At 48.7% G+C, this 26,044-nt stretch overlaps 3 protein-coding genes across 12 annotated transcripts in view; 2 read left to right on the top strand and 1 right to left on the bottom strand.

Moving 5' to 3' along the window:
• The first annotated feature begins 448 nt into the window (after nucleotides 1–448).
• On the top strand, nucleotides 449–5,475 carry LOC149308544 (acyl-CoA dehydrogenase family member 11-like). The gene is made up of 14 exons (XM_089537120.1): nucleotides 449–721; nucleotides 1,061–1,293; nucleotides 1,476–1,575; nucleotides 1,871–1,988; nucleotides 2,127–2,269; nucleotides 2,501–2,650; nucleotides 2,817–2,911; nucleotides 3,314–3,413; nucleotides 3,586–3,726; nucleotides 3,947–4,039; nucleotides 4,183–4,290; nucleotides 4,367–4,538; nucleotides 4,746–4,812; nucleotides 5,013–5,475. The coding sequence occupies exons 1-14, from the start codon at nucleotides 449–451 to the stop codon at nucleotides 5,128–5,130; spliced, it is 1,911 nt and encodes a 636-aa protein (XP_089393246.1). The 3' UTR covers nucleotides 5,131–5,475.
• A 54-nt stretch (nucleotides 5,476–5,529) lies between these two features.
• MTMR3 (myotubularin related protein 3) lies at nucleotides 5,530–22,557 on the bottom strand. Of its 9 annotated transcripts, none has more exons than XM_089535938.1 (22): nucleotides 22,197–22,557; nucleotides 18,454–18,526; nucleotides 17,485–17,556; nucleotides 17,264–17,353; nucleotides 16,973–17,089; nucleotides 16,503–16,535; nucleotides 15,686–15,768; nucleotides 14,808–14,974; nucleotides 14,377–14,473; nucleotides 14,136–14,249; nucleotides 13,744–13,949; nucleotides 13,454–13,585; nucleotides 13,201–13,312; nucleotides 12,867–13,062; nucleotides 11,222–11,407; nucleotides 10,961–11,131; nucleotides 10,658–10,803; nucleotides 9,393–10,569; nucleotides 8,747–8,857; nucleotides 7,867–7,955; nucleotides 7,695–7,754; nucleotides 5,530–6,893 (listed from the first exon to the last, which is right to left on the bottom strand). In XM_089535938.1, the coding sequence occupies exons 3-22, from the start codon at nucleotides 17,485–17,487 to the stop codon at nucleotides 6,719–6,721; spliced, it is 3,465 nt and encodes a 1,154-aa protein (XP_089392064.1). In that variant the 5' UTR covers nucleotides 17,488–17,556; nucleotides 18,454–18,526; nucleotides 22,197–22,557; the 3' UTR covers nucleotides 5,530–6,718. The 9 variants fall into 9 exon arrangements, with proteins under 9 accessions (XP_089392064.1, XP_089392065.1, XP_089392070.1 ...); XM_089535939.1 differs by lacking the exon at nucleotides 22,197–22,557 and adding an exon at nucleotides 19,076–19,161; XM_089535944.1 differs by lacking the exon at nucleotides 8,747–8,857.
• Nucleotides 21,984–26,044, top strand: part of LOC149308541 (lipid transferase CIDEC-like) — a 39,930-nt gene continuing 35,869 nt past the window's right edge. The window contains exons 1-2 of one of the 2 annotated variants that reach the window (XM_089535968.1): nucleotides 21,984–22,080; nucleotides 24,757–24,886. The gene's annotated coding sequence lies outside the window, so the exon portion shown is untranslated. Of the gene's footprint in view, nucleotides 22,081–22,557; nucleotides 22,579–24,756; nucleotides 24,887–26,044 lie in introns of those variants that run through there. The other variant, XM_089535969.1, reaches the window with a different exon arrangement.

Genomic DNA, 26,044 nt, shown 5'->3' with positions numbered 1-26,044 from the left:
GGACAAAAGACAGTTGAACTTTAGAAACAGGAAATACGAGGCAAAATGGTGGCTTTCGCACCTGTTTCTCTCAGGCCGCAATGGCAGACGTTGAATTTAGGCAGGAAAAAGACAAGTGATATGAGGAGACCATGAGGCAAAATGGCAGCTTTTGTACCTGCTTCAAGGGCAGCCATTTAATTTTGGTTTCTGGTGAAAACAACTGCGTGCCAAAAATGTTTCATTTCAAATAAAACGAAAGCGCATGCCGCCTCCTGCGCAAATTGTTGCGCAATTTGCTTTGGCTCGAGAGCCCACTATTTGTCTGTTTATTCCCTCGCTCCTCCTGGACTTTGCTCCAAATCTGTCACTCGCAAGAAGTGTGAGCAGCGTGTAAAAGGACATGTTTTTTGCTTTGCGCTGTTGCGTTTCGTGTGCTGCCGTCCGTTTCGGCGCATTAACCGCCGCCATGTTTGTGAACAGGGCCTTTTATTTCGGCGGCAAACCGGGATGCGGTATTTGCAAAAGCCGCGATGCTTGGCATCAAATTTGGGGCCACAGAGGAATCGCGTTTGCTAAAAAGCAGGACTGGCAAACAAACGCTGTGGATTTTGGCACCTCGCAAAACGCGAGAAGAGCGCATTCGGATGGGTTTTTTTGCCAAGAGCAGCCTCAGATTGGAAATCCATATTTGGAAGATGCGCTTCTTCGGGGGTACTTAAAATCCCATCTGCCTGCCCAGGTCTGTGGTTGGGATGTATGGTGTAACGTAAGAGAAGAGTAATGTCACTGAGTAACAGGAGAGTAAAGAAAAGCTAAATATCTCATTATTTATAGTGTAGATGCCCCTTGATTGCTTCTTGACATCCCCTTAAATGCTTTCTGGACCTTAAAACATATTATAAGGTTCAGAGGCGGAGATTTTGGCCAGTTCAGTCCAATCTAGGACCTTGTTGGTCTCCCCTCCAAGGACCATCCAGGGCTGGCCCTGCTTAGCATCCAAGGGAACCATGCATGTATATACACTTTCAAATCTTTTTTTCACGTACGTTTTTGTCTGTGCCGCCATATTCCTCTGCAGGTGTTCGCCGAGGTGAGCCCGGACCTTGAAAGATTCGGGGCCCAGATCAAGGACGAAATCGACCCTTTGGGACGTGAATGCGAATCACAGCCGCCACGGTTATGTCAGTTCGACGCGTGGGGACGCCGCGTCGACAAAATCCTCACCTGTGCCGCCTGGAAACGGATGAAGGAGATCTGCGCCAAGGAAGGACTGGTCGCAGAGGCTTACGAAAGGAAACACTCCAATTGGAGGTAGAAATGTGTAATTATTTTGGGATACGTAGCGCCAAAAAGACACCGAAAAGGCAAAAAAATATGTCTTATTTAAACACTAGAGGCATAATTTATGTGCCTAAAAATCCCATAATTAAAAGAGGATTGTCGCGTTAGTTTTTTTCCATATTTGCGACTCACGTATTTCTTTCCCCCCGCAGCCGCGTCTACCAGATCGCGAAGGCATACCTCTACGCGCCCGTGTCCGGCTTGTTTTCCGCCCCGCTCGCCATGACGGACGGAGCGGCGAAAGTGATTGAGGTGAGACTTGCGCTAACGACGCAACGCTGCCTTTCGTAAGCGCTATAAATCCCGTAAGTATATACAGTCAGCCCTTCTTATACACGGATTCAAGCATACACGGTTTGAAAATGTTCCAAAAAAGTATAAATTTACCTTGATTTTCCATTTTTATAAGGGACACCATCTTGCTTTGTCATTATATGTAATGGGACTTGAGCATACACGGATTTTGTTATACATGGGAGATCTTGGAACCAAAACCCAGCGTATAACAAGGGTCCACTGTATAAGTAATCTTTAAATACTCCAACAGTCTTTAGGTACCCCAAAATCCTTGGAGGAAGCTTACGTGCGGTTGACATCGCGCGACCCTGGAAGGTTCTGGACGTCTGGACAGTGGATGACCGAACGCAAAGGGGGCTCCGACGTCGGTAAACGTCGCTCTGGGCCTTGGCGCAGGGTGTTTTCCAAATTACATAATTGTCGTTCGCGACTATTGGCGAACCTACCATAGAGTTTCCTGTCGCAAAGTCACTACGTCTGAGGAATAATGCATTGTTTTCTCGCAGCTGGTGGCACGGAGACAGTTGCGCAAGAGCTCCCCAACGGCACCTACGCCCTGCGCGGTTTCAAGTGGTTCACGTCGGCTGCGGATTCGGACGTGACGATGACCCTGGCGCGGATTGCGGCGGCCGACGGTCAAGTAGAAGAGGTCAGATACGCGACCAAGTGAATTGCAATTTTGGTTATATACGGATTTGATAAATACGTCCTCTCTAGGAACCATAGAGAGGACCTAGAGATTCCTAGAGAGACCACTTACCTAGGCCTTTGTAGGCCCTCCTGTGCGATTCCATGGCCGGTGTCTGGCCAATATCGACCATAGAGTTGTGTTGGAGGACCCACGAATCACGCGTCTCTCTCTCTCCCTTTGCATCAATAGGGCTCCCACGGCCTCTCCTTGTTCTATGTAAAACTGCGCGACGACAAAGGGAACCTCAACGGCGTCCAGATCCAGCGCCTGAAGGAAAAGCTGGGCACCAGGCAGCTGCCCACCGCCGAGCTGCGTCTGGATGGAGCCAGGGCGCAGCGGGTATGCGGAAACGCATCACACGGTGTGCACGCCTTCTTCGATTTGCGGCGACCCTGATAATTTCTCACAGTTGAGCCAGGACCCAAGATAGCCATCTAATAGCCAGCACTTGGGAATTTTCGTGTTCTACACTCATTTGTGCTGCTGCTTCTTGATCTTTCCGTAGATTTCCGAAGAAGGCTGCGGGGTGGCCGCGATTTCCGTCATGCTGACCGTCACCAGGGTCCATAACGCCGTTGGCGCCACCGCCATCATGAGAAGGTGATCATCAACCCTGGAGCCATTTTGGGTGGAGACCGAGGCCAAAACAGAGTCGCGGCCATTTGCAGTACAGTCGGCCCTCTAGATTCCTAGAGAGACCACTTCTTTGGGGATTTGTAGGTCCTCCAGTGCAACTATATGGTCCCCTTCCATCAGAGGACCTAGATTCCTAGAGACCACTTCTCTGGGGATTTGTAGGTGCTCCAGCAGAACCCTATGGTCCCCTTCCATCAAAGGTTCCATTGGAGAACATAGATTCCTAGTGAGGACACTCTACTAGGCCTTTGTAGCTCCTCCAGTGCAACTCTATGGTCAGTTTCTGTCAGACATTGACCATAGAGTTGCGCCGGAGGACCTAATGATTCCTAAAATGGTGCCGTGATTTAATTTCGCGACCCGCAGGGCGATCCTATTGGCGAGGGACTACGCTGTGAAGAGGGAAACCTTTGGGAAACGCCTGTCGGAGCACCCTTTGCACATGCGGACCTTGGCGCGCATGGAGGTGAGCCTGGCTACGTCCGGACCTGGGTCTCATGCCCTCGGTCTCCCTTCCAAGAGCTATCTGGGCTGACCCTGCTTAGCATCGAAGATGCAGGTGCCTTTGGGGGCATTTAGAGTCCCTCTCTGTCATCCTTTGATAATGGGGTCCCTTTAATGATTCGCTTGGGCTCCAGGTGGAAGCGCGAGGGGCCTTTCTGCTGACGATGGAGACAGCGAGGATTCTGGGAATGCAGGAGACCCAGAAGGCCACAGAGGAGGACCAGCTCATGCTCCGGCTGCTGACCCCCGTGGTCAAGCTCTACACTGCCAAACAGGTAGCATCACTCTGCCATGCAGGAATACATAGGACCCTAGAGTCGGAAGGGACTACTAAGGGCCATAGAGTCCAATCCTCTTCTGCCATACAGGAATTCATAGGACCCTAAGTCAGAAGGTACTACTAAGGGCCATATAGTCCAACCCTCCTTCTGCCATACAGGAATACATAGGATGCTAGAAGGGACCCTAAAGGATCCCAGACTCTGTGTTTTTCAGGCTGTCGCCGTTGCCTCCGAAGCGCTGGAGTGTTTCGGAGGACAAGGATTCATGGAGGACACGGGGTTGGCCATATTGCTCCGCGACGCTCAGGTAACATCTCCATCAAGAGCAGCCATTTTGTGGCACCTTGCGTCTCTCCTCGCCCTCCATTTTGCGACAGAATCCGCCATGTTTACTTAAGGGAAGCCATTTTGGGTTTTAATCCGAGTCTCCGTTTTCCTCCGAAATAAAAGGTCCTCCCGATTTGGGAGGGAACCACGAATGTCCTCTCGCTCGACATCCTCCAGTCCCTCGCCAAAAGCCGCGGGAAAGCGCTGGACGCCTTTTTCGCCGCCGCGCAGGTGAGAAAACACCAAAGTTGCATCCCTTTTCTAGCCGTTAGCATTGCGTATTCACGAAATTACGTTTCCTTCACAGGCCAAGATGGAGCCGGCGCTCAGTGTTGCGGAACTGGAGCCATCTGCGCAAATGGTCCATGAAGCTCTGCGCAAGCTCCGAAATTTTGCCCACGAAATGGCACTAAAAGGCGAATTCACGGCGCAGATGGCGGCGAGGGATTTCGCCTTCACGCTAGCGAGGATCTACGGAGGTGAGGGAAAACCATTGTGCATTTTACGTTGCACTTAGTCTTTACATATTCGCCGGCCTGCGGTTTAAGTATTAATAACAAATGACTACTCTAGTACTCAAACCTTGCAACTGATATTAAGTTAGGACTAACTAAGGTACTAAGAGTTTGCAACTGAGATACTGCCTAAGCGTCTTAAGTTACGTCTATGCGTTTGGCTTTTCGTAGGAGTCCTATTATTGGAGCACGCCGCGCAGCGCGACGCAACGACCGTGGACGCCTACGCCGCCCAGAGGTATTTAAAAGCACTAGTAGTCCAACCAACATCTATGAGTAAAAGGAATAAGGTCTTGGTATCCTACACTTAGTACATTCACCGAGTTGCGCAAAGACAAAACTGCGTATTTCAAGCGCGTACGCCTGCGTCGAATTGTATGTTTCCCAGGCCTAATAAGCGTAATTAATAATAGTAATAGTAATGACCTTCCATCGCAGATGGTGCCTCCAAGACCTCTGCCCCGTTGACGTGGAAAACGAAGGCGGCTCTTACACAATGAATGCAGTTTCTCGGGACGCGGATTTGGTTTTTGACGGATGGCCGGATCCTCGTTAAGTGGGACGAAAAAAAGCACAACAACAACAACAATGGAAATAGTAAATATAATTTATACTAGTACCTAATAAACGTGCTTTTCTATTCCTGCATGTATTCTATGTATTCCTGCATGGCAGAAGGAGGGTTGGATTATAGGGTCCGTAGTAGCCCCTTCCATCTTTATCAATCTATGTATTCCTGCATGGCAGAAGGAGGGTTTGACTATAGGGCCCTTAGTAGCCCCTTCCATCTTTATTATTCTATGTATTCCTGCATGGCAGAAGGAGGGTTGGACTACAGGGCCCTTAGTAGCCCCTTCCATCTTTATTATTCTATATTCTATATTATTATTCTTCAACCTTTTTGCTAACCAATAAAAAATTGATTCTTTGACCCAAAAAGAAAAAAGACGAAGAATCGCAAGCGTTTTTTTATTCACACTGTACATCGCAGTAACGCGCGCCGCGCAAAAGAAAAATACGTAAAACCCGTATGTCAGAACCTATTGGCACCTTTCGTTAACAAGCCGCCAAACACTCGGCCTCATTTCCGCCATCTTATCTGTACCACAAAAAAGTGCCCCGCTCTGCACCGTTTCCCCTTATGGGAAAGGTGTAGGCTGCAACGCACTTATGCATTTCCTGTTCGAAATTAAAAATCCCCCCCTTTTTGTCTCGAATGGGTCGTTTTTGCGGGGGAAATCTAAATTAAAACCTTGCTGCGCATTCTTGTGGCAACAGCAGCGGCGTCCACGTTTCTCGTGAAGAGACTGCGGCTGGCCCTCCGCGTTCGCTTAGGTTGAAAACGCAGGAAATATGATGGAAAATGGGGGGGGGGGGGGAATTAAATATCACTATTATCTTTAAATATAGAAAATGCCTCTCTAGGAATTTCTAGGTCCTCCAGCCAAACTCTATGGTCAAATGTTGGCCATAGAGTTTTACTGGAGGACCTACAAATGCCTAGAGAAGTGTCCTCTCTAGGAATCTCTAGGTCCTCCAGCACAACTCTATGGTCAACCTCAGATCCAGATTGACCACAAAGTTGTATTATAAGACGTTCCTAGAGAGTATATTAACAGAGATTTAACGCATTGCGGGGGGAAAATCCATTTACGTTTTGCGGTCCAGTTCCTTCGCATCCGCCAGATAAAAATCCGTACAAACCAATAAACCCCCTTCGTTTCCCGCTGCCTCCCAAAAACAAGCGCCGAATTTCCTTCACCAAATGCGGTCTGTGCGTTTTCCAATGTGCGCAGACCTGCAAACCCATCGTCCCCTAAATAATCTAAGCCCACTCTAAGAACAGAGAGGGAGAAACAAGAGAGAGAGAAGAGAAGGCAGCCTCCATTTTCTTCTAGCAGCAACAACATCCCTGGCGTACGCCGTTCGCCACCGGCGCCGCTGGGAAAAAAACATAACAAAATGGGAGTGATTGAAAAGCGTCCATCGGCATTCACCATGACGAATCCCGGCTCGGATGTCGTGGTTTTCATGCTGACGCAAACCTATCCTGGTGGCGGCGTTCCCCGCGTCTCCAAAGGACGCGGTTTTGCGTAAACAGGGAAATCCGTCCTGCCCGCCTTCAAATGCGTGCCATCCGTTGGTCAGTTTGAATTGGCGGCGATGGTTTTGTCCAGTTCGCGCTCGATGGCGGGACGCCCAGGGCGATGCAGGTCGCCATAGCAGGACTTGCAGACGCGGCTGGGTTCGAAAAGTTGCTGGCTGGGGACCGGAAGCTTCTGGTTGCAGCAGCTAGAGCAGAAGACGTTGCCGCAATTCCTACGGGGAAAAATGATACGTTTATGACGCGAGAGCAACAGACACTGACCATAGAGTTGCGCCGGAGTAGCTACAAAGGCCTAGAAGAGTTTCCTCTCTAGGAATCTCTAGGTCCTCCAAGGCAACTCTGTGGTCAATGTCCGACAGACACTGACCATAGAGTTGCGCACAGAGAAAGTGAGACCCCTCCCTCCAAAGACCATGCAAAAAGCCACACGGTGGAGATCATAGAGATGGAATACACCCCTAGAAGGGCCCTGATCCAGTCCAGCCCCATTCTGTCATGCAGGAACTCTCAATCAAAGCATCCCCATCGACAGATGTATGAGAAGGCGCAGCACGCATGCGGTGAGTGAATGAGGTGCAAGATGGCTGCCAGAGAGCATCTGGAGGTCCTCCAACATGACTCTATGGTCAACCTCTGCCAGAAGACAACCATAGAGTTGCGCTGGAGGATCTCCAGATGCCTATAGAGCCTCTGGAGGTCCTCCAGGACTACTCTATGGTCAACCTCCTCCACAAATACAGAATTGCGCCAATGTCCGTCATTTTGTATTCGCTCTGGATACAGGGGTCATATTGACTCCTCGATGGCGCCGTTTACGGATTAACCGGCGTATGGAAAAACACGAAATGAGGAAGTTCGGACTGCAAACTTAACGCCGGGATACTTTAACGTGACCACCGCTCCGGCGCGCTTCTCTTCCGCCTTTTTCCGCACATGGGAAAGAGCCAAAAAGTTAGTTTGTGAGAGGGTTAATGCACACAGACAACAAAAAGACGCCGTCACAAATTGCTCACCGCGCCTGCCCACCATCTTCGGTGTCCCTGAAATGAGGTGGAGACGAGGTCAGAGACGTTCTACAAACGGAAAAGATGGGGGCGCCGTTGACCTTCCCTTGGCGTGAAAGAGAGAGTGGCGAACGCAACTCTTTTGCGCGCCAAATTAAAAATGAAAACGAGCGCCAATTACCTGCAGTGGTGCTTCCGACTGACGAGCCAGAAGACGCTGTCGCATCCGTAGCAGTGTGCAGCCAAGTGGTCCGGCAGCCACCGCGTCACCTGCGGAAACGGAAAAAGCAAGAGAGGAGCTTAAAAGTCAGACAAAAAGAAAATGGCTGCCGAAGCGGAAGCACGGAAAGGACACGCATCCCTGACAAAGGCCTAGTAGAGTGTCCTCTCTAGGAATCCCTAGGTCCCCCAGCACAACTCTGTGGCCAACGTCCAACAGATACTGACCATAGAGTTGCACCGGAGGAGCTACAAAGGCCTAGTAGAGTATCCTCCCTATGAATCTCTAGGCATTTCAGTGACACTTTTAGTTAAAGCTGACCATACAGTTGCCCTGGAAGAGCCACAAAGGCCTAGCAGAGTGGGAATCTCTAGGCCTTTCAGGGCCACTTTTAGTTATGTTTGACCATAGAGTTGCCCTGGAGGAGCTACAAAGGCCTAGCAGTGTCCTCTCTAGAAATCTCTAGGCCTTTCAGGGCCACTTTTAGTTATGTTTGACCATAGAGTTGCCCTGGAGGAGCTACAAAGGCCTAGCAGTGTCCTCTCTAGAAATCTCTAGGCCTTTCAGTGCCACTTTTAGTTAAGGCTGACCAGAGAGTTGCGCTGGAGGAGCTACAAAGGCCTAGCAGAGCGTCCTCTCTAGGAATTTCTAGGCCTTTCAGTGCCACTTTTATTTAAAGTTGACCACAGAGTTGCACTGGAGGAGCTATAAAGATCCAACATGGCGGAAAGGAGGTTCCCGGAAAGCAGTATTAGCACCGAAGGAGGCGTAAAAAGCTTGCAGAGGGTCTGCGTCGTCGTTAGTAGCGCTAAAAGAGAGGGGTGCAAATGGCGCCTGGTACCTCTGTGTCCTGTTTATCCACCTGCTCCCAACTGGCTTCAGAGAAAACCTCTGCGCTGCAGCGAGAAAAACAGTTGCGCTCCAGACTGCTCTCCGAGTCAGTGATTGATGTCTGTTGGCAAACAAAGAAGGCCTCTGGGTCGGAGGGCCCAGGTTCGAGGTTTTCCAAAGGTCGGGGGAGCGGGACCCCCGTGAATATGAAAGAAACCGTGCAAATACCAAAGAAATGCCATGTTTTTAACCCAAGAGGACACCTCTCTAGGAATCTGCGACAGTGACCATAGAGTTGTGCTGGAGGAGCTACAAAGGCCTAGTGGAGTGTCCTCTCTAGGTCCTCCAGTGCAACTCTATGGTCAACATCCGAACGAACTGCGCCGGAGGAGCTACAAATGCCTAGAAAGGTGGTCTCTAGGTCCTCCAGGACAATTCTATGCTCAATGTCCAACAGAAACTGACCACAGAGTTGCACAGGAGGAGCTACAAATGCCTACAAAGTGTCCTCTCTAGGAATCTCTAGGTCCTCCAGTGCAATTCTATAGTCAGACACTAACCATAGAGTTGCACTGGAGGAGCTTCAAGGGCCTAGTGGAGTGTCCTCTCTAGGAATCTCTAGGCCTTTCCAGTGCGCGTCCTCCGCGGTTGCTTACCACTTCATCCCCATATTCGCCGTTGCAGCGGATGGCGCTGTTGAGGCACTGGCTCTCCAGGCGGCTCCTCAGCTCCTGCAGCTGCTTCTTCAGCGTCTCCACTTCCTGTTGGTGACCGCTCTCGATTTGGCGCAGTCGCTGCTGGATGACGTCGGCATACACTGGCATCCCGTCGTCGTCCAGGTGGCTCCGCGCGGGTGGCGGCGGCTCTTGACCGCCAGACGCTGGCTGCCGTCCCGGGATGCCATGTCCACCCTTTGGCCGGCCGAGCAGCATCGCCTTGGCCCTCCCGCCCTCTCTGTCCACGCAGTGACCATTCGCCATCGGGTGTTCTTGGGCCTCTGCAAACCCAGCGGGCGTTTCCGCCATTTTGTTCTCACCTTCGCACGTGGCCTCTTTGTAGTCCGCCAAGGGCAAGGCGCACGGCGGGTCACGCCCCTTCGAAGTCCTGTTTAGGGCGGCGGCCATTTTGTGCAGATCTAGCGAGTCCTCACCCTCGTCCAGCGCAAAGAGCCCCCCTGCCACGCAGTTGTCCGGTGCGAGGCGGAACCGACGGCAAGAGGAGGCGTTTTCGGTTACGGTTTCGGTTGAGCTCTCCATGTTGGATGCGGCCGCGTCGGGCAAGACGGGAAACGGCAGTCCAGCATCAGCGCAAAATGTGCTCATACCTTCCTCCGAAAATGGCGGCTGCCGTTCTTGCGCCGGAGGTGGCGGCGTCTGGTTACGGAGACCCAAGATGTCCTCCTGTCCTTTACATTGGTCAGCGACCAGACTATCCAGCAAGGTGTCCGCATCCATCTCCATCTTCTCACTGACTGTCCCCTCGGCGGACTTCTCCCTGGCAACCTCGTCTTCGCCATCCGCCGCTCCCTGCCCAGCCTTGGCGCCGTCCTCTGCACCGCCATCTTCTTTGCTCGCCTCCTGCAAGATGTTCTCCATCTGCCCCTCTGACACCGCCACCGACAGCTCCACTCCGGCTGGCGTGCGGCCAGGCTTGACCAGTCCTTCCCCGTCAAAGGGGTTGTCACACCCCAGGACGCCGAGTTCGAGGGAGCGGCGGTGCTCCTGCCATTTCTCGTTGAGGCTGGGGTCGCTGCTGCGCCGGTTGGCGGTCGCTGCTGCGATGCCGCCATCGCACGCCGTGGTCAGATTGTCAAAGGAGCGCGTCTTCGGAAGCCTAGAGAGGAAAGGGATACGACAATTGAATGTTTCCCTCCCCGGCGTCCACACGAACCCTTGTCCCCGTGCCAAAATGGCAGACTTACCTCCCCAGAGGCGGGTCTTCAGGGCTGGAACCAGGAAGCGGATAAGGAGCGCAGGGGTCCTCTGTCGGCGTCGATGGAGACGAACATGGAAGGTAGACGGCGCTCCAGAGCATGAGGTTTCGCACGTGGCACACCGGAAACAGCACCTGCGAGAGAGAACGCGGAGACGCCATGTTTTTTACGCAAAACGTAAGAAACCCTTTACTAGGCCTTTGTAGCTCCTCAAGCGCAACTCTATGGTCGGCATCTGTCGGACGCCGACCGCAGAGTTGCGCCAGAAGATGCAACGAGTAAAATACATACAGATTCGGACTGCGCAGAGTAGAGGAGGTTCTTGAAGGCCTTGTTCCCGGCGCGGAGCAGTGACCAGACGGAGCAGGTCCTCTCCTGCGTGTGTTTCTCGCCCCTCTCCTTCGCGTTGTTGCAGAGGAATGTACCGAAGAGGCAGGAGTAAGTGTGTTGTACCAGCTTGACCTGCGCAGGAAAAGAGAGGACAGCGAGGTTCAACTCTATGCCACTTGCGTGGTCTTCAGCGATATGGTTCCAAAATGGCGGAGGGCTTACGAGGAATGCTTCGTTGAACTCGAAGGAGCAAGGGAACTGGCGCTGGAGCTGGTGGACGCAGTCCAGCCACTGGAGGAAGACTGGGCAGCGCTCATTTGGGTCATCCGCGTTCTCGCCGTGGCCGCAGCGGTCGGCGAACTTGTGTCCGAAGTCCAGCCACTCCATCTCCACCAGCACCTGGAAGCCCTGCACGGAAAATGGAGGGAGAAAGTGCGCAGAGAAGGCTGCCGTTAGCGTGCGTTTCGCGAGGAATGTAAAATTAATCGAAATATAAAATATAATATAAATTATAAAATTAATTTAATTAATTTATATAAAATTATTATAAAATATAAAATTAATTTAATTAATGTATATAAAATATATATAATTATAAAATATGATATATAAAATTAATTTAAATATAAAATATAAAATTAATATAAAATACATAAAATTAATTTAATTAATTTATATAAAATATATAAAATAATAATAACAACAACAACAACAACATAACAGGTCCGGGGATGAGGTGGAGACTGCCATGGTAGCTTTAACTGATGACCTTCGTCTAGCCATCGACAGAGGGAGCGTAACCCTGTTGGTGGTACTGGACCTCTCAGCGGCATTTGATACAAGGTACTCATGATAGGGACCCCCAAACCAGGGATTGGGCTCACGCTCCCCTCAAAGGACTGTGTTCGCAGTCTGGGGGTGCTTCTTGACCCATCGCTTCAGATGAGGAATCAGGTGAACGCGACGGTCAAGAGCGCCTGCTATCAGCTTCGGCTGATACGCCAGCTGCGCCTTTTCCTGGAACAGGGTGACCTCGAAACTGTAGTACATGCGCTGGTCACCTCAAGACTTGATTTTTGCAATGCGCTCTATATGGGGCTACCCTTGTGCCTAGTCCGGAAACTCCAGTTGGTACAGAATATGGCAACCAGGTTGATCACAGGAATAGCAAGGAGTGACCATATAACACCAATACTGAAGTCACTCCACTGGCTGCCTATCAGTACAAGGCATTGGTGATCACCTTTAAAGCCCTACATGGCTTAGGCCCAACCTATCTAAGGGATCGCCTGCTTCCATATAATCCGCCCCGTACTCTCAGGTCCTCTAGGAGGAAGTTATTACAGCCCTTAAAGACCAGGTTGACGGCGATCTCCCAAAGGACATTCTCTGCAGCCGCTCCCAATTTATGGAATGGCCGGCCGGACGAGATCCGTCAAATCACCAATCTAGAGAGCTTTTAAAAGGTCATTAAGACGGATTTCTTCCAGCAAGCCTTCCCAGAATAAAATGCTCGGCCACAAATAAGATTTCCCATCCAGTGAACTCTGCCCATGAAGGTTTTTATGTAGCTTAGTTGGTTTTAATATGTAGTTTTTAATCTTACATTGTTTAATCTTGTTTTAAGGGGGGCCATTATGTATATATGGATGCATTTTAACCTGTTTGATTGCCTGGCAAAAACATAACATTAATATAAAATGTAATATAAAATATAACATTAATTTAAATATTAAATATAAAATTAATATAAAACATAACATTAATATAATATAAAATATAAATAATCCAGGTCGCAAAGGGATGCATTTCTCTATAATTACGTAAAAAATACCACGCCGCCATCGCCGCCACCACTGCCACCCACCTCTATGGTCCGGTAGTAAGGGTCCAGGAGCAGTTTGGCCAGGGCCACGATCTGCGGCGTCCGGTCCCATCCGTCCGAACAGTGGACCAAGACCGGACGCTGGTCCCTGTCCACGGCGTGGACCACCAGCAGCGCCGATTTCAGCAGGACAGACAGGTGCTGCAGCCATTTTGTGCTCTCCAGCGCCGACAGCCAGCTGTAGAGGGAACGCCGAGAGTAAAGGCCGAGTAAGAGTAGGATATGGATACCGAAATCTGTGGATACGCAAGTCCCATTGAACACAACGGTGAAATAAAATGGCGTCCCTTATGTAAAACGACGCACCGCGACTTACTTGGCGGGGTCTGGTGTTTGCGTGCAGAGCAGGCGCAGCGACTGAAAGCTCTTCCGAATGGAGTGGATGTTGGCCATCCCCATGAAGACCACTTCGCAGTTGGGGTAATACTCTGTTTGGTGGGGGGGAGGAGGAGCGCGTCAAACATGGCAGAAACACGACACGTCCAGATATACACAACCAAGGCCCCGCGACAAGATGGCCGCCTGTTTAGAAAACCCGTCTTGACGCGTTTTGTGCCAGCGCACCTCACCTGGACATTCGCAGCCGCCCCCTTTGGCCCTGTTGGCAACAGCGGCGGCGTAGGAGCGGGCGTCCAAGATCAGGAGCTTCTGGGGCTGCATCGCTAAGCTTTCCGCGCCGGAAGCGTTGGAGATGGAGGAATCTGGCGGAAGGAAAAGAGACAGGGCTAGGAAACGGCACAACTCTATGGTATACAGCGGACGCTAACCATAGAGTTGTGCTGGAAGAGCTAGAGAATCCCACGGAGGTCTTCTCTAGGTCCTCCAGGGCAACTCTATGGTATACTACAGACCGGCTTACCGAAATCCGCGTCGGAGAAGTCCCCTCCATTGGAGAGGTCCCTGGTGCAGTGTCCGTTCGCCATCTTGCGGCCACTGGACTTCGAGTCCGAGGCGCAGGCTTTGGCCACTGACTGGACCAGGTGTTCGTCGTCCGCGTTCCTCCAGCCCCACCAGCTGACCTCCGGCTGGCCACAGCGGGAGATGACCGCCCCGTTGCCCTGGTGCCTGCGCAAGGAGACAGGAAGGGATACACTGACCATAGAATTGCGCCGGAGGAGCTACAAAGGCCTAGTAGAGCATCCTCTCTAGGAATCTCTATAGGTCTTCCAGTGCCACTTTTAGTTAAGGTTGACCACAGAGTTGCGCTGGAGGACCTAGATATTCCTAGAGAGGATTTTGCCTCCTCCTCACCTGTATACGACGGCGGGGATGCGCTTCCACGACCGGAAACCCGCGACGCTCTCCAGCTCCTTGTCCGTGATCCACGCGGGAACGATGAGCTCCTGAGGGTAGCTGCCGCACAACCTGCACAGAAAACGGCGGACATCAACAGACGAAACGCCAAGGTGGGAAAAGCCCAGTCGTGCAAACGTGGGCCCCATTCCTCCGCGCATCCGAAAATGCGGTTCTGGCGTCCGCCATGGGAACTCACTTGTACTTTTCGTTGATGTTGGAGATGCGCCAGGCGTTGTTCATGTCGAAGCCCATGCGCTCGACCTCGTTTTTGAACCGCGAACTCACATGTTCACCTACGTATCGGAAGGAGAAGGTTAGGGAGGAGCTACAAAAGCCCAGTAGAGTGTCCTCTCTAGGAATCTCTAGGCCTTTCAGTGCCACTTTTAGTGAATGTTGACCATAGAGTTACACTGGAGGAGCTACAAAGGCCTAGTAAAGTGTCATCTCTAGAAATCTCTAGGCCTTTCAGTGCTACTTTTAGTTAAAGCTGACCACAGTGTTGCACTGGAGGACCTAGATATTCCTAGAGAGGACATATGAATCAAATCCGCCTGCCAAGCCTCCCCCTTCCCCTCGTCCCACAATCCCTTGGGGGTTGGAGAGGCCCTTCTCTGCCCGTCCTTCTACCTGGCCGGCAGAGGTCGCCGTGCTGCTCCTTCTCGCTGGCGTAGACCTCCATGCACCAGGCGTGGTACGCGAATGAAAAGAGGTCCTCTATCTTGGACGGTGGGCGGATGGCGTGGGTCAAGCGCTTCAGCCAACCCTGGCACTGCTCAAAGGTCGAGAACTGGCACCTGCGCGGAAACAAGGGGCAAAGATGGATGGACGCGCGGAAACCGTGCAGGCCAAAAAGAAGGAGAGACCATTAATTCATCAAAGCATTAAAGCTGGGGCGAAGGACTGGTACAGTTAAGATTGGTCCTGGTTGGTAAAGCTTGCGAAATAATGGCGAACGCCATATTTACGATGGAACTTGACTACAGAGATGCGCTGGAGGACCTCCAATATGCCCATAGAGACCACCTCTCTAGGCATCTGGAGGTCCTCCAGTGTGACTCTATGGTCAAGTACCACTGTAAATATAAAGTCATGCTGGAGGACCTCCAGATGCCTAGAAAGGCCCTTGCATATAAGGGAGTCTTCCAGTGTGGCCTCTTTGGTCTGGAGTCACCCTGGAGGACCTCCAAATTCCTAGAAAGAGCCTTTTTTCCTCCCAGATGTGTGTAAATTAAACAGCAATTACAGGAGTCACAGATAAGGGAGTCCTCCAGTACTGCCTCTCTAGGCATCTGAGCATGACTCTATGGTCCAACAGAAATATAATCGCGCTGGAGGACCTCCAGACGCCCAGAGAGACCTTTTTGGTAACAAATAACAACAACAATAATAAGTACAATATAAAGTCGATTAGACATTGAGTGAGTGATTAACTCCCCGGGGAGCCCCAATATCCATCTTTTTCGCAGAACGTGCCGCCGTCTACGTAAAAAAGTACGCCAACCTACCTGATAATTTTGCAATCTTTACATGTCAAGTGGAGCTGAAATATGTCCCGGCATTCGACGCTTTCTATGAGCTGCAATGGGACCTGCGATTAAAGACAGAATTGATTTTTAGACCTCTCTAGGAATCTCTAGGTCCTCCAGGGCAACTCTATGGTCAACATCAGACAGAACTGCGCTGGAGGACCTCCAAATGCCTAGAGAAGTGTCCTCTCTAGGAATCTCTAGGTTTTGGCATCTGTTATTCAACAGGCTTTTGGCAGAAGTTGACCATAGAGTCACGCTGGAGGACCCAGGGATTCCTAGAGAGGACATATTAACCAAATCCGCGAGTGCAGAGGGCCAAACGTATGCAGAGCGTTTCGGATTATTTGTGTATTTTAGAATATTTACTTATTCGTAAGGAGATAGCGCCCAGCTCCAGGTGCCACATTCGCCTTGCGAATCCCAGTTACCTCTTCCCGCCATGTTGCTGCCAAATTTAGTTCTCCGTTAACAACAGCGCAACCCTTTCTGCGCAAATTTTCATGTGTTTCACCGCAAATCGAGACCCACGCTGTGCGGTTAGTCACACAGTTCAAGGCTCTTTCGCGCTATGGAATTAACGCGTTTCTGCGCCGTGCTTCCATGCTGTGGAATCCTGGGATTTGTAGTTCGGTCACCCAACTTCACATAGGGATCAATTGAGGGACTAATAGACCCTAAAGGACTACAACTCCCATCATCCCTGGCCGCGAGCGACGCCAAAAAAGCGTGTTTAGTCCCGAGCCGAGGCACAAAAAAAACCCGTAGGACACGGTCCTCGCCATTCTCTACTTACTGAGATCTCGCAAGCAGCCGGTTTATAGATGCTCTAAATACAGATGGCAGACAATAAAGAATATAATTAGGATTTCGGATATTCGGGGCGACGCAATTAATAAATACGTCCCCGTTAATTCTCCAATCCGCTTCACCAACAATCGTGCCGAGCAGATGGAGATCAACAGCGCCGCAAAATACGGAGGATTTGCCTGAGAGGATGCCTCTCTAGGAATCTCTGGGTCCTCCAGCACAACTCTATGGTCAACATCCAACAGACAGGCCATAAAGTTGCGCTTTAGGACCTACAAAGGCCTGGTAAGAGTGTCCTCTCTAGGAATCTCTAGGTCCTCCAAGGCAACTCTGTAGACACTGATCATAGAGTTGCACTGGAGGAGCTACAGAGGCCTAGCAGAGTGTCCTCTCTAGGAATTTCTAGGTCCTCCAGGGCAACTCTATGGTATGAGCCATGTTGAAGTAGAGACTCACGTTCACGAGGGATTCCTTGAATTTGATGTGGAGCCTGTAGTTGGAAAGCGCAATGACGGCCTCCTCGGCGCGGCCTACGTATTCGGTGCTTTCGCCGTGGAGTTCAAGGAACGGCACCTGCACAATGGCGAGGAGAAAACCGTAAGGAGAAGCATACAGACCCCAGAGACACGGACTCTGGAGGAAGGATCCTATGTATTCCTGCATGGCAGAAAGTGGGTTGGACTCTATGGCCCTTAGCAGTCCCTTCTGACTCTAGTGTTCTATGTATTCCTGCATGAAATGGCCCACCTGCAGTCCGTCATCTTCGCGGATGAGCTGCTTCCTGGGGAAGATCTGATTGGCTTGGATGCATTCAAGGCTGTGCTGAGTCTCTTCATCCTGAGGAAAGAGCGCCTCCTTTTAAGTCTGACGGAGGGCCTCTGCGACCATTTAAGCAGCTGATGTCTTATCTCTCTAAGACCATTCAAGAGATAACATCTTATTTCATCTATATTTATATACACACTTACCATGACAGGTCCCGGCCCGGAGGCAAGGTCTTCGGCCCTTGCGTTCAAATACTGGGCGGCTCACGCGAAAACCTGGAAGGAGAGATAAGAAAGTGAGCCTATGTGAGTTTTCTAGGATCCTATGTATTCCTGCATGCCTCTGGGATCCTATCTATTCCTTCATGGCTGTAGTATTCTATGTATTCTTACATGGCTCCAGGGTCCTCTGTATCCCTGCATGGCTCTGGGATCCTATGTATTCCTGCACGGCTCTAGGCTCCTATATATTCCTGCATGGCTCTAGGATCCGATGTATTCTTGTATGGCTCTGGGATTCTATGTATTTCTACATGGCTCTGGGATCCTCTGTATACCTGCATGGCTCCAGGATCCTCTGTATTCCTACATGGTTCCAGCATCCTATATATTCCTGCACAGCTCCAGGATCCTATGCATTCCTACATGTCTCCAGGATCCTATGCATTCCTACATGGCTCCAGGATCCTATTTATACCTGCATGGCTCCTGGAGCCTATGTAGTCCTACATGGCTCTGGGATCCTATGTGTTCCTGCATGGCAGAAGGGAGGAATCTAGATCCGTGGCTGGAATCCAAGGATCTCTGCCTCATGATCGGTGCCAACAGAGAAGAAGATCAGATGAACATCAGGAGGGAAAGAAAGAATGAAAGAAAAAGTGTGTGCCTGTGTTTTTGAAAACAGCCCCCGGCGCATGAACCTCTCATCATGGGGCAGAACGTTTGCCATAGGGCTGACATCTGCATTCCTTCAAAATGGCTGCCTTTTCAGTACTTATGGCAGAGGTTGACCATAGAGTTGCGCTGGAGGACCTAGAGGTTCCCAGAGGAAACACCTCTCTAGGCATTTCTAGGTTCTCCAGTATGACTCTATGATAAAGACGTGGACCATAGAGTTGTACTGGATATAGATATAGATATACAGATCCATGCTTTAACCACAGATTAACTTACCAGCAAGCAACGCAATCTCCTTCCTAACGGATTCGAGATGCTGTTTGCGCAGTCGGCCATTTCACGCCGAAATCTGCGAAGGATAAAAAAAAGACAGCATCGCAATTAAAAAAGCACATTGGGGATCATCGTGCCATTATCCGAAAGCTTTCGGATTTCGTAACACAGTCAGGTCTTCACCGCTTTTGGCGTCTGAGGTTTCGCGTAATATGTTCTCTCTAGGAATCTCTGGGTCCTCTGGCGTAACTCCAAACCCTCCTTCTGCCATGCAGGAATACATAGAATAATAAAGATGGAAAGGACTACTAAGGCCATAGAGTCCAAAACCTCCTTCTGCCATGCAGGAATACAGAGGATCTTAGACTCAGAAGGGACTACTAAGGGCCATAGAGTCCAACCCTCCTCCTGCCATGCAGGAATACATAGGATCCTAGAGTCGGAAGGGATCCTAAAAGATAATCCAGTCTGACCCACTCCTGCCATACAGGAAAACACAGAATGCTAGAGTTGGAAGGGACTTTTAAAGGTCATTCATTCCTACCCTATTCTGCCATGCAGGAATACAGAGAAATGTTAGGGATCCCCGAAAGGGCCATCCAATCCAAGCCAACCCAAGACGCACCTGAGAAGCGGCCTCACTGGACGTTCCCTAGACTTCCTTAGACTTTCTCTGAAGTGAGTGCCTCAAGCATTGCGCCCTCCATGTGTCACAAGGTCCTTAAAACCAGTATCTCCACCAAACAGGCACATGTGATCATGACACGGGCAAAATAAAAAAGCCTCCACGCCACAAGGAAGTGGGCTGATAGCACTCCACAAAACAAAACAAGACTTTGCCATGCAAGAATGCAGAGAACCTTAGAGTTGGAAGGGACTAATAAGGATGAAAGAGTCCAGCCCTCTTCTGCCATACAGGAATACATAAGATCCTAGAGTCGGAAGGGACTACTAAGGGCCATAGAGTCCAACCCTCCTTCTGCCATGCAGGAATACATAGGATCCTAGAGTCGGAAGGGACTACTAAGGGCCATAGAGTCCAACCCTCCTTCTGCCATGCAGGAATACATAGGATCCTAGAGTCGGAAGGGACTACTAAGGGCCATAGAGTCCAACCCTCCTTCTGCCATGCAGGAATACATAGGATCCTAGTAGTCGGAAGGGACTACTAAGGGCCATAGAGTCCAACCCTCCTTCTGCCATGCAGGAATACATAGGATCTTAGAGTCGGAAGGGACTACTAAGGGCCACAGAGTCCAACCCTCCTTCTGCCATGCAGGAATACATAGGATCCTAGAGTCGGAAGGGACTACTAAGGGCCATAGAGTCCAACCCTCCTTCTGCCATGCAGGAATACATAGGATCCTAGTAGTCGGAAGGGACTACTAAGGGCCATAGAGTCCAACCCTCCTTCTGCCATGCAGGAATACATAGGATCTTAGAGTCGGAAGGGACTACTAAGGGCCACAGAGTCCAACCCTCCTTCTGCCATGCAGGAATACATAGGATCCTAGAGTCGGAAGGGACTACTAAGGGCCATAGAGTCCCACCCTCCTTCTGCCATGCAGGAATACATAGGATCCTAGAGTCGGAAGGGACTACTAAGGGCCATAGAGTCCCACCCTCCTTCTGCCATGCAGGAATACATAGGATCCTAGAGTCGGAAGGGACTACTAAGGGCCATAGAGTCCCACCCTTCTTCTGCCATGCAGGAATACATAGGAGGGGAGGGGTACAATCCTTTTTCTCAAAATGAAAGGGTACATTACTTTCGCTCGCCGGCGCTTTCTGAATAAAAGGCGAGGAAGGTTCACCGAATACAGACAAAAAGAGGCATAATTTGATTATAGATGCTCACCCAGCCGGAGCGCAATGCCCCTCTTCACAGCACATTCCTGCTACTAGGAGTAGGAACAATGGGGTTTCAATGGTGGCCGGATGGATTTGTGGGGTTTTTGGGTTGTGTTTTGCTTATGCGACATATTGTAGCATATTGTATTGTTTCTTTATATTGTCTATTGACTAACAAAGATCACCAGCAGGCCCCAGACTGTGCCCTTTTAAGAGATTCTGGACTACAACTCCCAGAATCCCAGGCCACTGACCATCATGGCTGAGGATTCTGGAAACTGTAGTCCAAAATCTCTTAAAGGGGCACACAGCCCTGTCTTGTGCTGTTTACTAAACTTAGTCTTGTGTTTCTTGATGTGCACCGGTGAACCTAGAGATTCCTAGAGAGGACACTCTACTAGGCCTTTGTCGCTCCTATGACACAACTCTATAGTCAAAGACTGGCAGATGCTGACCATAGAGTTGCCCTGGAGGACCTAGAGATTCCTAGAGAGGACACTCTACTAGGCCTTTGTAGCTCCTCTGTCGCAACTCTATGGTCATTATCTGTCGGACGGTGACCACAGAGTTGCAATGGAGGACCTAGAGATTCCTAGAGAGGTATCTGTAGCTCCTCCAGCGCAGTTCTATGCAGGATAAATACTGCAAGCGATGCCCTACCGGATCCGAAATGGTGCAAACGGTGCAACACAACTTAACCCTAAGCCTTGTGACACAAAGGAAGTCTTGCAACTGTGGTTTCCACCTTCTCTCCTCACGCTTTTTCACAACTCCAGCCTTTCCAAACACTGCCTTGCAAAAGTTACTTCCTCCGTAAAAGAACAACGCCGTTTCATGCAACGCAAGTATGTAAAGGGCGCAACATGGCGGCCGTTGTCGGCCATAACCACCACCATGCGTGGAGACCTGTCGCGACGTGGAAGTTGCGTTAACTTTTGGTTGCGTGCCCACTTCCTGCGCGGTTTCCGTTCACCATTGCCAACGTCGGTAATTAAGCTTTAATAACAAAAGTCGCTGCGCAGAGATTACAGAGGTGCAAATAAAGGGGTGGATGTGTTTCCGCACGCCCTTCGCCACGGCAGGTTTCAACGCGCAAAAAAGGGAGTCGTGCCGGATTGTTGTTATTACGATGACAGAAGCGTTAAGGGAGGATAGAAAGAAAAGATGGAGGAGCTACAAAGGCCTAGTAGAGTGACGTAGAAATGCTACGATTAGCAGTATTATCACTATTAACCTTGTAACATTACTATAGTAACATTACTATTACTATTTTACTATAGCAACATTACTACCACTGTATTACCAATGTAACATTGCTATTGCTATTACAATATTGCTATAGTAGCATTACTATTACTATATTATTATAGTGACATAGCTATTGCTATATTACTATAGCAACACTACTATTACTATTGCTACCACTATAACCATATTACTATAGTAACATTGCTGTTGCTGTCACCTTATTTTACGGCAACCCTACTACTATTACTATATTACTATAGCAATATTGCTATGGCTATTACTATATTGCTATAGTAACACTATATTACTATAGTAACTTTGCTATTAGCATATTGCTATAGTGACATTGCAATTGCTATATTACTGCAGTAACACTACTATTACTATTACTACTAGCATTGATTTACTGAGCTCTTTAAAATGAAGTAGGAGCAAATAGAAAAGGAGGAGGAAGAGGAAGATGGTTGCATCGAAGCCGTTTTAATTAATACATAATAATAATGATAATAATAATAATATCAATTTTGTGAGGTAAACTTGGGCCCTCGTTACAATGACAACAAACACAGCCACGAAATGACAACTAGGCCCCTCTTCGTTTTTATTGAGCCCCGAGGCGACTAGGCCCAAGCCTCGGCCTTGCTTACCCAGTGAGGCCGGCCTCCCCCGCCTCTTCCTCGGGCCATGGCGGGGCTCCAGCCCCCTCACCTTCGGAGGGGGCGGTGGTCGCCGGGGCTGTCGCTGGCTTTCCGTCTCGGCTGGGCCTCGGCTTCTCTCCTCCTCCGCGCCACCATAAGATGGCGGCCGGGGAGGAGCGAAAATCGAGGCGGGCCTACTAGGCCTCAGCCCCGCCTCGGTTGGAAAGGGGCCTCCATTTATTCCCATCGAGGCTCTAGGAGATGCCTGGGACACGGTTCCCGAGCATTGATTTGCGCTTTGGTTTTAATTTTAATTTCAATTTACCTCACGGGCGGAGCCCAAAATCGAGGGCGGGCTTAGGCGGGGCCTACTAGCCAGGGGCTGCCTGAGGTGAAATAACAACAACAACATAAATAAATAAATAAATACTCCTAAATAAATAAATTCATTTAAGGAAATGGTTCCCTCCACGTCATAGTTATATTTATTTATGTGTGTTTAATTTATATTTCGTTTTGTTAATCGAGGGCAGGCTTAGCTTGCTCTACTAGGCCTCAACTCTGCCTTAGTGCCTGAGGTAAAACAACAACAACATAAATGTGAGATACAGATTTTTTTTCCTAACCAAAACAAATTAATCAGGACAAAACAAGTGAAGCAGCAATTTCCAATTTATTAATTGCAATCTTGCAAGAAGGGGTGTCTCTGGCAAGAGGCACACCGTCTGAGGTTTCACACAGTATTTATAAGACATTTTCTGTTACAAAATATTTCTATCTCATTTTTTATTGGCCAGATCTAGACATATGATCAATTTTAAGACCACCTTTTCATGTATGTAAAAACTCCACCCATAACATATCTCATCATTTATTTATTTAGGTATTTATACCCCACCCTTCAGCCCTAATGGCTCTCAGGGTGGCTTACAATATTATTTTTAATCAGACAGTTCCCTGCCCTCAGACTTACAATCTAAAAGACACGAAACAAAAGGAGAAGGGAATGGAGGGAAAGGGGATGAGGTCCAGTGGTGGTTCTCTCCCTCTAAGGCCTGGACCAAGGCAGATGGATTGGAGGGAAGGCTCTTCCTTCTTCCAGGCTAGTCCATGACCATTTAAATTAGTCATTATAGAGTCATAGGTGTGTTCTAATATTCATAGCCCCCTATTACACATGGTCAGTTAGAAATTTTTGTGAACTTTAAGTCACCCTTTTATAAAAAAAGTATTCTTGTCAATTAGCCATTTTGATAATCTTAATAGAGCCAAAAAATACTATTTAAAATAACTAAGTCCAGCATATTTTATAAGTTTAGCTAATTTCTAATCAAAGATATAAACCCCCTTTATTCTTGTAAAACAATATATTTAATAAATAACAGTGTTATAAAAAGCTTATCTAAACTTTCTTTTACTAACATATATTTTTATAAAATTCCCTTTCAGTTAAAGGGCCTCAGCTGACCTTTATTTAATCCTATTAGAATAGATATATTGATTATATTATACATGTATATATGTAATCTTATTATAGCATACGATTATATAGTCTTACATTATTTTTACTCTTCATGTGTTTCTAACTTTTATTAACTCTTAAATGTTTGATTCAAATCAATTTCTCTCAATAAATAAATAAATAAATATCCCTAAAATAAATAAATAAATCATTTACTTATGTGTGTTTGTTTATATTTTATTTGGTAAATCGAGGGAAGGCTTAATTGGGTCTACTAGACCTCAACTAGTTGAGCAGGAAAAATAAACACCAACACCACCATTCCTCCGTCATATTTATACTACTTATAATATGAAATAATATAATATATTAAATGGTTCCCCTATCATATTTATATTTACTTAGGTGTGTTTATTTATATTTCATTTGGTAAATCGAGGGCAGGCTTAAGGGGGGTCTCCTAGGCCTCGACTGCGCCTCAGCCCCTCAGTAGGAAAACAAGACAACATAAATAAATAAATAAATAAATAAATAAGAGATGGGTCTTTAGCTCTTTTGGACTGTAGTGCCCATCATCCTGGCTTGGAGGGTGGAAACTAGGCTTTTGGGGATGTGCCTTTGGCTGTTTTGGACTGCAGCACACATTATCCGTGAATATGGGAAAAACACAAATAACAAAAAACACCATGTTTTTGACCTGAGAGGACACCTCTCTAGAAATCTCTAGGTCCTCCAGTGCAACTCTGTGGTCAACATCTGCCAGACATTGACCATAGAGTTGTGCTGGAGGAGCTACAAAGGCCTAGTAGTGTCTTCTCTAGGAATCTCTAGGTCTTTCAGTGCCACTTTTAGTTAAAGTTGACCATAGAGTTGCGCTGGAGGAGCTACAAAGGCCTAGCAGAGTGTCCTCTCTAGGAATCTCTAGGCCTTTCAGTGCGACTTTTAGTTAAAGTTGACCGCACAATACACAGTCACAAAGAGGTGAAGTTATCGCGGGAGTCCTTTCGGACCACCATTTCGGATTCTCCATCCGATGAGTTATGATCTGAGTTAACTGCAGCAAGCCATGAATTACGGCCTCTGACAGCTTTATATATATTTTTACAGACAGTAATGGCACAATACATCATCGACGTGGCAGCCGTTACGGAAAACCTGTTAAAAAGCCCAGCTGGCGGATCAGCTGGAAGTCGGCGTGGATGGCGGAGGCCCAGACAAGATTAATGTGCCTCACAAGGTAGTGGAGTCTCCTTTTATTTTATTTAAACAGGTTGGATGGTTTTGATTGTATATTCATATATGGAATATTACTATATGACCCTTAGTAGCCGCTTCCGACTCTAGGGTCCTATGTATTCCTGCATGGCAGAAGGAGAATTGGACTATATGGCCCTTAGCAGTCCCTTCCGACTCTGGGATCCTATGTATTCCTGCATGGCAGAAGGAGGGTTGGACTCTATGGCCCTTAGTAGTCCCTTCTGACTCTAGGGTCTTACGTATTCCTGCATGGCAGGAGGAGGGTTGGACTATATGGCCCTTAATAGTCCCTTCTGACTCTAGGGTCTTATGTATTCCTGCATGGCAGAAGGAGGGTTGGACTATATGGCCCTTAGTAGTCTCCTCCGACTTTAGGATCCTACGTATTATCTCCTATATTCTGCTTTGAACAAACCTTACCTGGAATATTGGGTCTCAATGAAAACGCAGCCAGGAGTGTGATGCTGCAGCAAAAAGGCCAATGCGATCCCAGGCTGCATCTATGGTTTAATAACTTAATAACTCTGTTATTTTACCCAAACCAGGAATAAACAGAAGCCAAACCAGAGGAGCTTTGTTATTAGAAACAAGCAGTAGTAGTTTTATTTCTTTTTTATTAGAAATGGCGGCCACGAAAACCGTTCCTCTCAATAACAAACGAAACGCGTATTGCTCTTTTCGGGAAAGTCGGGTTTTTGGGGGGGACGCAGGCACACGGTGCAAAGGGAAGCCATCTTGGGAAGGAAGGGAATGGCTTCGGATGGGCTTTTAGGGTGACCCTTCCTTCCTTCCTTCCTTCCTTCCTTCCTTCCTTCCTTCCTTCTCTTCCCTCTCTCCCTACCTTTATTCTTTTCTCCTTCCCTCTTTCCTTCTCTTCCCTCACTCCCTTCTTCCCTCCTTCTCTTTATTCTTCCTTTCCCCTTCCTTAGTTCTTTCTCTTTCTTCTGTTTCCTCGCTGTCTTCTTCCCTATCTCCCTTTCTTTGTTCTTCCTTTCTCCTTTCCTCCTTCCTTCCTTCGTTTCCCTCACTCTCTTCTTCCTTCTCTCCCTTTATTCTTCATTCCTTCCCTGTCTTCTTCCCTCCCTCCTTTCTTTATTCTTCCTCCCTTCCTTCTCTTCCCTCACCCTCTTCTTCCTTA

Source organism: Sceloporus occidentalis, unplaced genomic scaffold, assembly GCF_023333645.1.
Source record: "Sceloporus occidentalis isolate IW3139 unplaced genomic scaffold, rSceOcc1.0.p SCAF_8, whole genome shotgun sequence".
In the NCBI taxonomy this organism is placed as follows: domain Eukaryota; kingdom Metazoa; phylum Chordata; class Lepidosauria; order Squamata; family Phrynosomatidae; genus Sceloporus; species Sceloporus occidentalis.
Note: the sequence above shows the minus strand (reverse complement) of the source record. Positions and strands in the feature narration are given on the sequence as shown.